Source organism: Wyeomyia smithii, chromosome 2 (genome assembly GCF_029784165.1).
Source record: "Wyeomyia smithii strain HCP4-BCI-WySm-NY-G18 chromosome 2, ASM2978416v1, whole genome shotgun sequence".
NCBI lineage: Eukaryota > Metazoa > Arthropoda > Insecta > Diptera > Culicidae > Wyeomyia > Wyeomyia smithii.
This window is the reverse complement of record NC_073695.1, coordinates 173,295,473-173,307,193: the sequence shown is the minus strand read 5'-3', so window position 1 is coordinate 173,307,193 and position 11,721 is coordinate 173,295,473. Positions and strand designations below refer to the sequence as shown.

At 42.5% G+C, this 11,721-nt stretch overlaps 1 protein-coding gene and 1 long non-coding RNA gene across 3 annotated transcripts; both read right to left on the bottom strand.

Moving 5' to 3' along the window:
• Positions 1–1,673: 1,673 nt before the first annotated feature.
• LOC129721390 (uncharacterized) lies at positions 1,674–3,925 on the bottom strand. 2 transcript variants are annotated; one of them, XR_008727387.1, is made up of 3 exons: positions 3,874–3,925; positions 2,594–3,746; positions 1,674–2,535 (listed from the first exon to the last, which is right to left on the bottom strand). It is a non-coding gene; the product is annotated as an uncharacterized LOC129721390 (long non-coding RNA). The 2 variants fall into 2 exon arrangements; XR_008727388.1 differs by having other exon boundaries at positions 1,674–3,626; positions 3,702–3,746.
• Positions 3,926–9,746: 5,821 nt separating this feature from the next.
• On the bottom strand, positions 9,747–11,696 carry LOC129721384 (serine/threonine-protein phosphatase 6 regulatory ankyrin repeat subunit B-like). The gene has a single exon (XM_055673898.1). The coding sequence runs from the start codon at positions 11,553–11,555 to the stop codon at positions 10,416–10,418; it is 1,140 nt and encodes a 379-aa protein (XP_055529873.1). The 5' UTR covers positions 11,556–11,696; the 3' UTR covers positions 9,747–10,415.
• Between the last annotated feature and the right edge of the window lie 25 nt (positions 11,697–11,721).

Below are 11,721 nucleotides of genomic sequence, written 5' to 3'. Positions count from 1 at the left end.
TTCGTTTTTTTTTTCTTGTACTCTAATAGCGCTTCTAAATAGAATCGCTTATGTTTCATACAGTAACAAAAGTCATAAACTATGACAATGACTAAGATGATGCTCCAACTATTAGAAATATAGCATTTTTATATATTTTATTTCGACATATTGTCGCAATTTCTCACACTAAATCTAATTTTATATCAATTTCTAGTGTATTTCAACTGGAGATTCACTCTCCAGCCAAAAAAATCAGATATAGACAACATAAAACGAGAAATTTCCAAAAATGTTCTGAACTCCATTCAAAACGCGAAATTTTTCATAACGAGATTTGTTTGTGTGCGTGGATAGACAAAAATGTAGCATACCTTGTAGAACTGTCATCATACTTGGGTCGTTGCTATCGTCTCTGTTTGACGTTTCATCCAGCATGAACCTTTAGCAGCGCTGTTACCGGGCTGCCAAATTTGAGAGCGCGATGCTTCCCGGAGGCCCGGCTACTATTTCTCTACACGGTTAAATGAAGCTACATAATTATGAGTACAAAGACTACCAGTTTCTGAGTTCGCCTGAGCCAACATCGATTATGAGTAATTTCGAACTAGCGAAATTGGTAGAAATTACCTACATGAAGGATAAATACGGCATACCTTTTTCTGAGTGAAATGTTTTAGGTAGCATTTACCAATGAAATTGGTAGTTTCCTTCGATCTCTTTCATCAACAGTTTTTACTAGTCGAAAGGATTTATTCTACCTAATTTTGGATGAAAATTTTGTATCTGCTACTCTTACCAGTGCTGTTAAGACATGGTTAGTTAATATAATCTGCAACGCGATCGAGAACGGGTGTACAGTATACAAAGTAAGTTAAAGGCCGAGCAAATTGAAAAATAAATAACGGATTTTCATCGGTACAGATAAAAATAAAGGTATTTATTAAACTTTAATTGAAAAATATATATTTTCGATTGCCTTAGGCTTGACTAACTGTTCATAGGATATATATGTTTTTTTTTTTTCATTCTTCCAGAACCATGGATCGTTTAGCAGCGACCGGTACGGTATGAAGTGATGATATAGCGCTACCAAACGGGGTATAGAAGCGCACTGTTAAGGATGCCCTAAATGAACCAACAACTAGAATGTGACGCAAGCAGTACGCGGCGAGATTGTTGGTTATGCGTCAAGACCGCTAACAGCTTCAGGGCAGGGATACCAAATGTGCAGATTTGTCTGCAAAGCGCAGATTTTTGGAGTCTGTGTGCAGATTTTTATTGATTTGCAGATATTTGCAGTTTTTCCACGGTTTCTGAAGATTTTTGTCAGTGTCTCCTTATATTTGCGCAGATTTCTTAAAATGTGCGCAGATTTTTACAGACTTTAGCCTGCGCGAGCGAAATTTTTTCGGATCACGGATAGAATTTTTTAAGATTCCGAGCAAATTTTTGCCGTTTTTCGAGCAGTTGCAGACATTTTTCAAAAACATCTGGCATCTCTGCTTCAGAGAGAAACTACGCGCAAATTGAGAAAGAATTGCTGGCAATAGTCTTTGCCTGCGTTCGGTTCGACCAATTGATAGCAGGAAACCCGAAAGCCACAGTCAAAACAGATCACAGGTCTTCAAAATTTTAGAAGTAAAAATGGTATTTGAAAAAATAGGAATAAATACTAGTAGTTAGTGAGCAACACTAAATTTCATTTTTTTATTAACACTAAACTAAACTACTGTAATTTAATTTACGCTAAATCTACCGTAAAAAGATAACAATAACAACGTCGTTAATTAAAAACCATCTTCCTTTTATCCTCCGCAAATTGCTCCAGCGCTAATTTAGTAATTTTTCCACGATTGTTGTTAACCATCTGCCGATGAACACTTAGCAAGCAGAGAGCACTCAACCATTGTTGACCTCAGCCAGGTTTTCACCCGACGTAATGTGCTGAACAAGAGTTCAATCGTGCATGTTGTACATGGTAGAGCAAGTGCAATTTTAATTGCTTTCTCAGTAGCAGGGAAAAATGAACGGGCTTCAGCAAGCAGGTCTATAAGATCCCGTTCTTCCAAGTTCTTACCGTCTGCTCTCATGCTGTTGCAATGTTGATACCAGGCTTCCACTTGTCCAACAAAATTGTCAACTTCGTGAAAAATTACGAAAGCTCCGGTTTTGCGCTTGAACTCTTCCAACGGCTTGCGAATTACGTTAGCAGGATGCAGCAAGGACAACGCGTAGGCAGGTGCACTATCTTCACTGAACCGTGTTTCCAGTGAGGTTATCAGAGAATCAAGGTAAGGAATTGTCACAGCTCGGTTCCAATACTCCAAGTTAGTTGATGCAGGCCGGTGCCCGGTACTTTTGCCGCTGCAATGTCCTTAATGGATCAACCGAAAAACCTGTGCAATTCCACGTAACATAGGGCAAGCATTTTAGTCAATTATTTTTGATCTGGCTGATACTTTACACAGGTGTTTCAATCGGCTAAAAATGTTTTTTTTTGTGCTTACGTATGCGTTAAAAAATGGATTTTTTTCTGATGATGGTAAAAAATAACTAAGACAGATAATTAGGTTAGATAAAGTTCCTATGGAAGGTAATTATGCTAGCTTACTTGCAGAAAAAATCTACGATCTCGCGTGCGGAGTTTCGGCAGTTAACCGAAACGTTCGCCATGGCAGACGAAAACATGCGTGTAGGCATGTTTTTTAGTTATTTTTTCGTTTTATTTATCAATTCCTTCTCAAATTTCGTGACAAAATTGTTGGAGTAGATCTTACGCTTCAGGCTTGCCAGAAATCCTCGATTAGACGCAACTTGGGGGCGTTGGGCGGGTTCGCCAACTTGGGTACATCGACATTTAGCCGTTCCATTTCCTCAAACGATCTCTTCGAATAGTGAGCCGACTCCAGATCCGGCCAAAACACCGTGTCTTCGGCCTTATGGTATTTTTTGGTGACCGAAGCAACTTCCGGCAGGAACCTCGTGTTTTTAATTCCCCTGTTCACGGCCAGTCCGGAGCGAAAAAAGAGCAGCTTTGACATCCCATTCTCGCTGATTGTCAGCCACAGCAGCACCCTCTTGGGGAACTTGGTGTGTGAAAGAAATTTCACCTTAGTGCTTACTTCTGTCGTGGGGGAAGTAAAATACAAAGTGCCCTACCAGTCGTTGCCATCCAGGATGAGACAGGTCTCGTCGTCCATCACCGCCACCACGTCGTGAATTGCCGGGGAAATCGATTTGACCATCTTATTCAGGCGCTGCCGCTGCGTCATTACTTGCAGCTCCGAGACTAGTGAACGGGACTGCTTCCTGACTTGTATGTCCATGTTCGCCAAGCACTGTTCTTGTCTTTTTGGCTTCTTGTCGCTCAGGGTCGTCGGCCGTCCGGAACCGGGCTTTCTTTCGATGCGTTCGATTTTTTTGAGGTAATGTCTTGAAGGATTTGACTCCCGAGTGTGTTATCGCAGCATGCAAACAAAATTTTTCCCGTTTTGGAGTACCGCAAAGAGTAGTGTCTGACAACGGTAAAAAATTTACCAGTTTCAAAATGTTTAAGTTTGCTGCTGATTGGGACTTCGAGTTGGTTGCGTCTGCTCCCTACCATCAACAAGCGAATGGGAAGGCAGAATCAGCAGTGAAAATCACTAAGCATATAATGAAGAAATTAGAAGAGAGCGGATCCGATTTTTGGTATTCATTGTTGCACTGGCGAAACATACCGAACAGAATAGGTTCCAGTCCTGTCACACGTTTGATTTCCCGTTCTATGAGCTGTGGCGTTCCGATGACTATGTGCAATCTTCAACCGAAGGTCGTGAATGACGTTCCGGTAAAAATAGAAGAGAATCGCAAGCGTACAAAATTACATTGACAGGAAAACAAAAAACTTACCAGAGCTACAAGTTGGATCTCCAGTCTACGTTCAACTGAACCTAGATTCGTCGTAACTTTGGAAACCAGGAACGGTTTCTCAGCAGTGCAATGATAGATCATACTTGGTTAATGTGAACGGAACAGAATATCGTCGTTCTTTAATTCACATCAAGCCGCGCAAGGATCCCGATACGATGCCAATCCGTAGGTCATCTTCAGAGGACTTATCACAAAGCCCCAAAACCGCTGTATTCAACCAAGATTGTGTCTCTGCCGTTCCTCCTAACCAAACGATTGCTGATTCAACAACTGTAGTACAGTCGCCAGCTGTGATGATGTTACCTGTATCACCCTAGTGTTGTCACCGTTGAAAGAAATGTTAACATTGAAAACACCTGGAGTTTCTCCAATTACACCGACTGCAACTATACCGACAACAAATTATCAACCAAAAGGGTTACCCGTTTACCAGACAAGTTGAACGATTTTGTTTTGTAGTTTACCTACTTTATAGAAAATGGAAGATGTTATGATATTCAAGAGCCAAATTAATCAACTTAAACGGACTTTACAACTTATTAAAACATACTGTACGAAAGATGTTAAGCTTAGTAAAGGTTAACTCTTGAGTTGAAAACCATGATTGCCCGGTGCATCGAATTGTCGATGTTGTCATAGTTAAATCTTGATCTTAGTTCTGTAAACACGATCTCCAATAATAGAATGTTGATTATCTGTCTTAACATTTCAGATAATTTCTCATCAAGGTAGTTTTCTTGAAACAAGATTAGAACTGATGTACTGTTAGTAATTTTTCACGGCCAAAAAACCACGATAGACCACGGGGGGGGTACGGGGGGTATAAAAAGTGATCAAAATATGACCACGTGGTTTAGGAACGGCCCCCAACAGAAGTTCATACCGAGTTAGATTCGCAGCAGTTACCGGAGGATTCTGATCGATGCTAAATTTTGGGCATGGAAACACTGCATCAAAGCAAAAACATCATATCAAGAAGACTGGGAACTATGCCTGAGATTAAGCGACAGTTTTGGAACTGACGCATGCTAGTGTGGGGGCATCAAATGGTGAGTTGACAACCTGGAAGGAGCGTCAAACATAGCTTCGGCCCGCACAAGTTCCTATCTCACACCTCCACGAGTCATATGATTACACTAGACTGCCGGTTGAAACCTGAATACAACTGTTTGGTGTTGCCTGGGCAATGTTGTCATCCGACAATAGCTAAGTGAGAAGGTGCGACGCGATTATCGGCGCGTTAACCATATTCCGGCGGTAGAGGAAATGCTTCGCCAACCTGAGCGTCTGTTCACCAAGATGGTGCGGCTCAAAACAGCGTCTGATCTCTATGTTAGGAGCGGCTGATCAACATCCTGGTGGCAGCGTGGGACTCTAAACAGAGCTGATACGATGGTCCCCCGGCGAGACAGGGGGTTGGGGAAGGCCCAACGAACCGCCCCGGAAAACAACATGTTACAAACAACGTAAGAGATAATACGGATCGGAACAATCGGCATGGACCTAGGAAACGAAATAAGGACTACGATTGGAAACTTGGGACATGGAACGGCAAATCGCTCTGCCTTCCAGGATGCGACAGGATAATATATGACGAGCTACATCCACGCAACTTCGAAGTCGTAGCGCTGCAGGAGCTTTGTAGGACAGGACAGAAGGTATGGAAAAGCGGGCATCGGGCGGCTACTTTCTACCAGAGTTGTGGTACCATCAGCGAGCTGGGAACCGGCTTCATAGTAGTGGGTAAGATGCGCCAACGCGTGATAGGGTGGCAGCCGATCAACGCAAGGATGTGCAAGTTGAGGATAAAGGGCCGGTTCTTCAACTACAGCATCATCAACGTGCACTGCCCACATGAAGGAAGACCCGACGACGAGAAGGAAGCGTTCTACGCGCAGCTGGAGCAGGTCTACGATAGCTGCCCGCGACGGGACGTGAAGATCGTTATTAGGGACTTGAATGCTAAGGTAGGACGGGAGGCAATGTACAGACCGGTAATCGGACCAGATAGCCTGCATGCCGTGTCTAATGATAACGGCCATCGGTGCGTCAACTTTGCGGCCTCCCGTGGTATGGTGGTCCGAAGTACCTTCTTCCCCCGCAAAGGTATCCACAAATCCACCTGGAGATCACCCGACCAACAGACAGAGAACCAAATCGACCACGTTTTAATCGATGGCGGGTTTTTCTCCGACATCATCAACGTTCGCACCTACCGCAGTGCGAATATAGATTCGGACCACTACCTAGCTGTGTGCATACGCTCAAAACTATCGACGGTGTATAACACCCGCCGAAGTCGAACGCCGCGACCAAATATTGAGCAACTGCGGGACGCCGGGGCTGCACAGGAATACGCGCAGCTGCTGGAGGCAGTGCTACCTACGGAAGAGCAGCTTGGCGCAGCTACCCTTGAAGATGGCTGAAAAAGCATCCGATCCGCCATAGGTAGCACTGCAGTAGCGCTACTAGGTACAAGGGCCCCGAATCATAGAAATGACTGGTTTGACGGCGAATGCAAACGGTTAGTCGAGGAGAAGTATGCAGCACGGGCGAGAATGCTGCAACACCGTACGAGAACGAACGTGGAACGATACCGACAGGCACGGAACAGCCAAAACTCAGTCCTCCGAAGGAAGAAGCGCCAGCTCGAGGACCGAGATCGCGTAGCGATGGAAGAGCTGTACCAAGCTAACGACACTCGGAAGTTCTACGAGAAGCTGAACAGCTCCCGCAAAGGCTTTGTGCCGCAAGCCGATATGTGCAGGAGCTTGGACGGCAACCTCCTAACAGACGAGTGTGAGGTGATCGAAAGGTGGAGGCAGCACTTCGACGAGCATCTAAACGGCGATGCAGTAGAGCGCGAGGACGGTATGGCAATTGATCTTGGTGCACGAGCAGAAGACATCAGAATTCCAGCCCCCGCTTTTCTGGAAAACAATAAAGCTGCTGGAGTGGACCAACTTCCCAGCGAGCTATTGAAATACGGTGGAGGAACACTGGCTAGAGCCGTGCACTGGGTCATTGTCAAGGTTTAAGAGGAAGAACGAGTACCGGAGGAGTGGATGGAGGATATTGTGTGTCCCATCTACAAAAAGGGCGACAAACTGGAGTGCTGCAATTACCGGGCAATCACTCTGTTGAACGCCGCCTACAAGGTACTCTCCCAAATACTTTGCCGTCGACTATCACCATTTGCGAAGCAGTTCGTGGGGCACTACCAGGCGGGATTTATGGGTGCCCGCGCCACCACGGATCAGATATTGGCGGTTCGGCAGGTTATGCAGAAATGCCGCGAATATAATGTGCCCACACATCATCTGTTCATCGATTTTAAATCGGCGTACGACACAATCGATCGGGACAAGCTATGGCAAATTATGCACGACTACGGATTTCCGGACAAACTGACGCGGTTGGTCAAAGCGACGATGGATCGAGTGATGTGTGTAGTTCGAGTTTCGGAGGCACTCTCGAGCCCCTTCGAAACCTGAAAAGGTCTAAGCCAAGGTGATGGTCTCTCGTGCCTACTGTTTAACATTGCCCTGGAAGGTGTTATTAGAAGAGCGGGGATTAACACGAGTGGCACGATATTCCAAAAGTCGGTTCAACAGTTTGGTTTCGCCGACGATATTGACATTGTGGCTCGGACCTTTGTGAAGATGGCGGATACGTACATCGGACTAAAGGCTGAAGCCAAACGGATTGGACTGGTCATCAATGCATCGAAGACGAAGTACATGAAAGGAAGGGGTTCACGAGAGGACAGTGCTAACCTCCCACCTCGAGTTCAAATTGGTGGTGAAAAAATCGAGGTGGTTGATGAGTTCGTGTATCTGGGCTCACTGGTAACTGCCGACAACGATACCAGCAGAGAAATTCAACGGCGCATTATGGCAGGAAATCGTGCATATTTTGGTCTCCGGAGGACGCTCCGATCGAGTAGAATTCGTCGCCGCACCAAGTTAACCATCTAGAAGACGCTGATCAGACCGGTAGTCCTCTACGGGCATGAGACATGGACTATGCTTGTGGAGGACCAACGCGCCCTTGCGGTCTTCGAGCGGAAGGTGTTGCGTACCATCTTCGGTGGACTGCAGATGGAAAGCGGAGTGTGGAGAAGGCGAATGAACCACGAACTGCAAGAGCTGCTTGGGGAGCCATCTATCGTCCACACCGCTGATAGGCAGGTTGCGGTGGGCTGGGCATGTTGTAAGGATGTCAGACCGGTAAAGATGGTTCTTGAAACCAATCCGTCAGGAACGAGACGGAGAGGTGCACAGCGGGCAAGGTGGATCGATCAGGTGGAAGACGACCTGCGGACCCTACGCAGACTGCAGAGCTGGCGAACTGCAGCCATGGACCGAGTGGAATGGAGACGACTCTTACGTACAGCAAAGACCACACCACGGCTTGGGACTGTTTGGTAAGGTAAGGTAAGCATGCTAGTGTGTGTGCTGGTGATGCGAATGCAAGCCGAGCGCAACACCATACGCACACTCTGTCTTCGCATCGCAGCGATGTAATTACCAGCACATTCATAGCAAACTTCCACCTTTAATAGATAGCTGTTTGATTTGACGCTTACCAATTTAATGGGATCGATCCACAGATGCCAGTCTTTTTGACATGATGTTTTTGATTAAAGGCTGTCTTTGTATTCACAGTTTGCCCGTTGAGATTGTCGCCGTGGTTAGATTTACATGCTCCGGAAAGATCATTAAGACGAAGGAATTTTCTTTCATTCTTTTTGCTCCAGCGTAATGCATTTTATAAACAACGCGACCCCATTTGCTTTATGTCAGCAAGCCTCAACACTGTTGCAGCCTCATTTGACTTCAACATGTCGGTAAATATATTTATGCAACTTTTTCGTAGTCAACAAGCTTGAATATTTTCCAAAAGTGATTTTTATTATGTTTACATACTATATTTAATTTATGATTAAGACCACCTATCTGTCAGATGATATAATATTATACAACTACAAATGCAGATTAATAATTGAGGATGAAATAGCATTAATAATCCAAAAAGGTCATAGCCCTTGTCCATTGCTTTTAAACCTTATAAATAACTTAGGTATCGGTTAAAACTTTTCACATTAGTCATGAAGCATAAAATCTCGAATTTCTGGAAAAGAGTATTGTTCCAACGCAAGTTTTGTTAACCGTGTATCATTTGAGACCGAATACTTTGTTGAAACCTGTTAAAACCTTTAAATGTTCAGAAACTTATAAAACAAAATCTTCACTTAACCCTAAAATATAGGAAGAAATGTTAATTGATTGATGAATGCTTTTATGTTTCAATTTTGAATACCATATTATGAACGCTAATGTTACTATAATGAATTATTCATTTGTATCAATAGTAAAGCCTTTGCTAAATTTTCATGTTTATTCGTTATTGCTGTTTGCAGAATTGTGTATCCTTTCTCATCTCGAGCATGAGTTACTATTTCTAATTCTTCTTTGTGCATTGTTTGAAGAAGCTTGATAATTTTCTTTTGTCCTTTACTGACAGCTTCAAATACCATGCTTGTTTGTTGTAATATGTTAGTGATTTCTTGATCATTGCTCAAATCTAGGGGTGTTTTAAGATCATCATTTTTCGGATTATAAATGGCGCCACGTTTTAGTAGAGTTTGTGTAACACCTTTGTGTCCATTTTTTACTGCTATATGTAATGAAGTAGTACTTGTTGACGTTGTTTTAGCATTGATAAATGCACTTAACTCTTTTGTAGTCACGCTTGCTAACAGTATTTCTGTTATTAATTCTGAACCTGTGTTAGCGGCAGTGTGTAAAGGAGTATTGCCTTTATTGGTAGCCAATTTAACATCAGCTCCCCTTCTCAAGAGATCATTAACTGCTGCTATATCCCCCTTACTAACGGCATAGTGTAAAGGTGTTCTTCCGAGTTTATTTTTCAAATTAACGTTAGTGACATTTTGTGTTTTTGATGGTAATCTTCCCCATTGTTTTTAGCGATTTTTGTTATCTTGTTATTATTATGAATAAGTGGATCGATATGCATTACTTGTGATCGAGTTACTATTTCCATTTTTGCTTCAATGTTACGAACATAGATGTTAGCAATACCGAATGTGGATTTCATTTTGTGGAAGCATTTTTTGTATGTTTCTAAAGCCTCATTCCATTTGTATTGAGCATAAAATACGTCAGCCAAACTGACCTCAGATAACAATGTGTCTGGGTGGTCAGGCCCCAAAGCTTTACACTGGAGTCTTAGCACTTCCTCGTGTATTTTTATAGATTCTGAGTATCGTTTTAGTTTACATAACACTCCCCCAATATTACGCATTGTCCTTAAAGTATCACCATGATAAGGGCCGAATATTTTTCGTTTTTTGTTCAATACCTTTTCATACACCTTTAGCGATTCTTGGCATTTGTCTTGATTTGAAAGCACTAAACCTATATTATTCTGGGCGCGGATCGTACTCGGATCATCAGCTCCTAGTAATTGCTTATATGTGTTAAATACTTCAGAATTGTTCAGCAGTGCTTCATCGTACATTTCAATTCATTGAGCACCAGGGCCATGTGAAATTGACTTTCCAATGTGTCGGTATGCTTCGGTCCTAAAATTTGCGTTTGTTTCTGCAAAACATCACGGTAAATTTGCAAAGATTCTTCATTCTTTCCCATTATATGTAGCATAAACGCGATGAAGCTTCTTGTACTTAATGTTTCCTTGTTTTCGCCTCCGAAAATTTCATTCTGCCGTTCAAGAATTTGTTCTGATATGTTCAGCGCTTCGCGATAGGAGTCTTTTACATACAATGCATTAGCTAGGGCCATTTCAATATCAATTGTACAAGGACTGTCATGGCCTAAGAGTTGCTTCATGTAATTATGAAAATTGTTGTAAATATCCAAAGCGACATCAAATTTGCCCTCATTCAAAGAAATCAGCGCTTGTTCAGTTTTTGCTGATATATTACCTTGGGCAAGATCCTTGAACTGCTTCACTTTAGAGAAGTTATTTTTTATTGCGCTTGTTAATAACGTATTTTTTGTAGTATCGCGGGCATTCAATAGTGCTTTTCTCGTATTTGTATTTTTTAATTTCTTAATTTCCACCAAGATTATTGAATTGTTATCTTGTACATGTTTAAATGATCGTTCTACCAAATCAAGTATCTCTGTGATAGCTTCGTTTGTTGTGTAATCCTTGGGAGTTTTATTATTATTACAAACTGGATTATATATTGCTCCGAATGACAGCAGATTAACAACAATGTTAGTATTGGAAAACTTTGATGCATAATGTAAAGCTGTCACTTTTAGATTGTTTGTTGCATTAGCATTAGCACCGCGCAGCAAAAGAAGTTCGACAGTTTTATCATAACTTTTCATTGTAGCATAATGTAACGGAGATTCTCCCTCAATATTTTTAGCTTGTATTACAGCACCTCGTTTTATACAAGTTTCGACTTCATTAAAGTTATTAGTCTTAACGAAATGAAACAGTTTCTCTGTTTGGATTAGTACATTTTTTATTCGTTCACTTCGAGTCATGTCCAGTGGTCGTTGGTATCCCTTCATTATTGAATTATAACAAGCACCTTTGTTCAAAAGCAACTGTAGCATTTCTTCATGGTCAAAATAGCACGCTATATGCACTGAAGTCATGTCAACTGCGTCTTTAGCGTCTACGTCTGCACCTTGGCGTATCAAATATTGTGCTACTTTAATATTATTGTTAATTGCTGCGTACTGAAGAATTGTTTGTTCGTGTTGGCTCGTTCGTTGATATCTACTCCTTGCTCAATAAAATATTTAACGGTGTCTTCAAAAC

What these genes read in the sequence shown, in the direction of transcription:
- LOC129721384 (XM_055673898.1), bottom strand. Translation starts at nt 11,555, where the DNA reads ATGACTTCAGTGCATATAGCGTGCTATTTTGACCATGAAGAAATGCTA.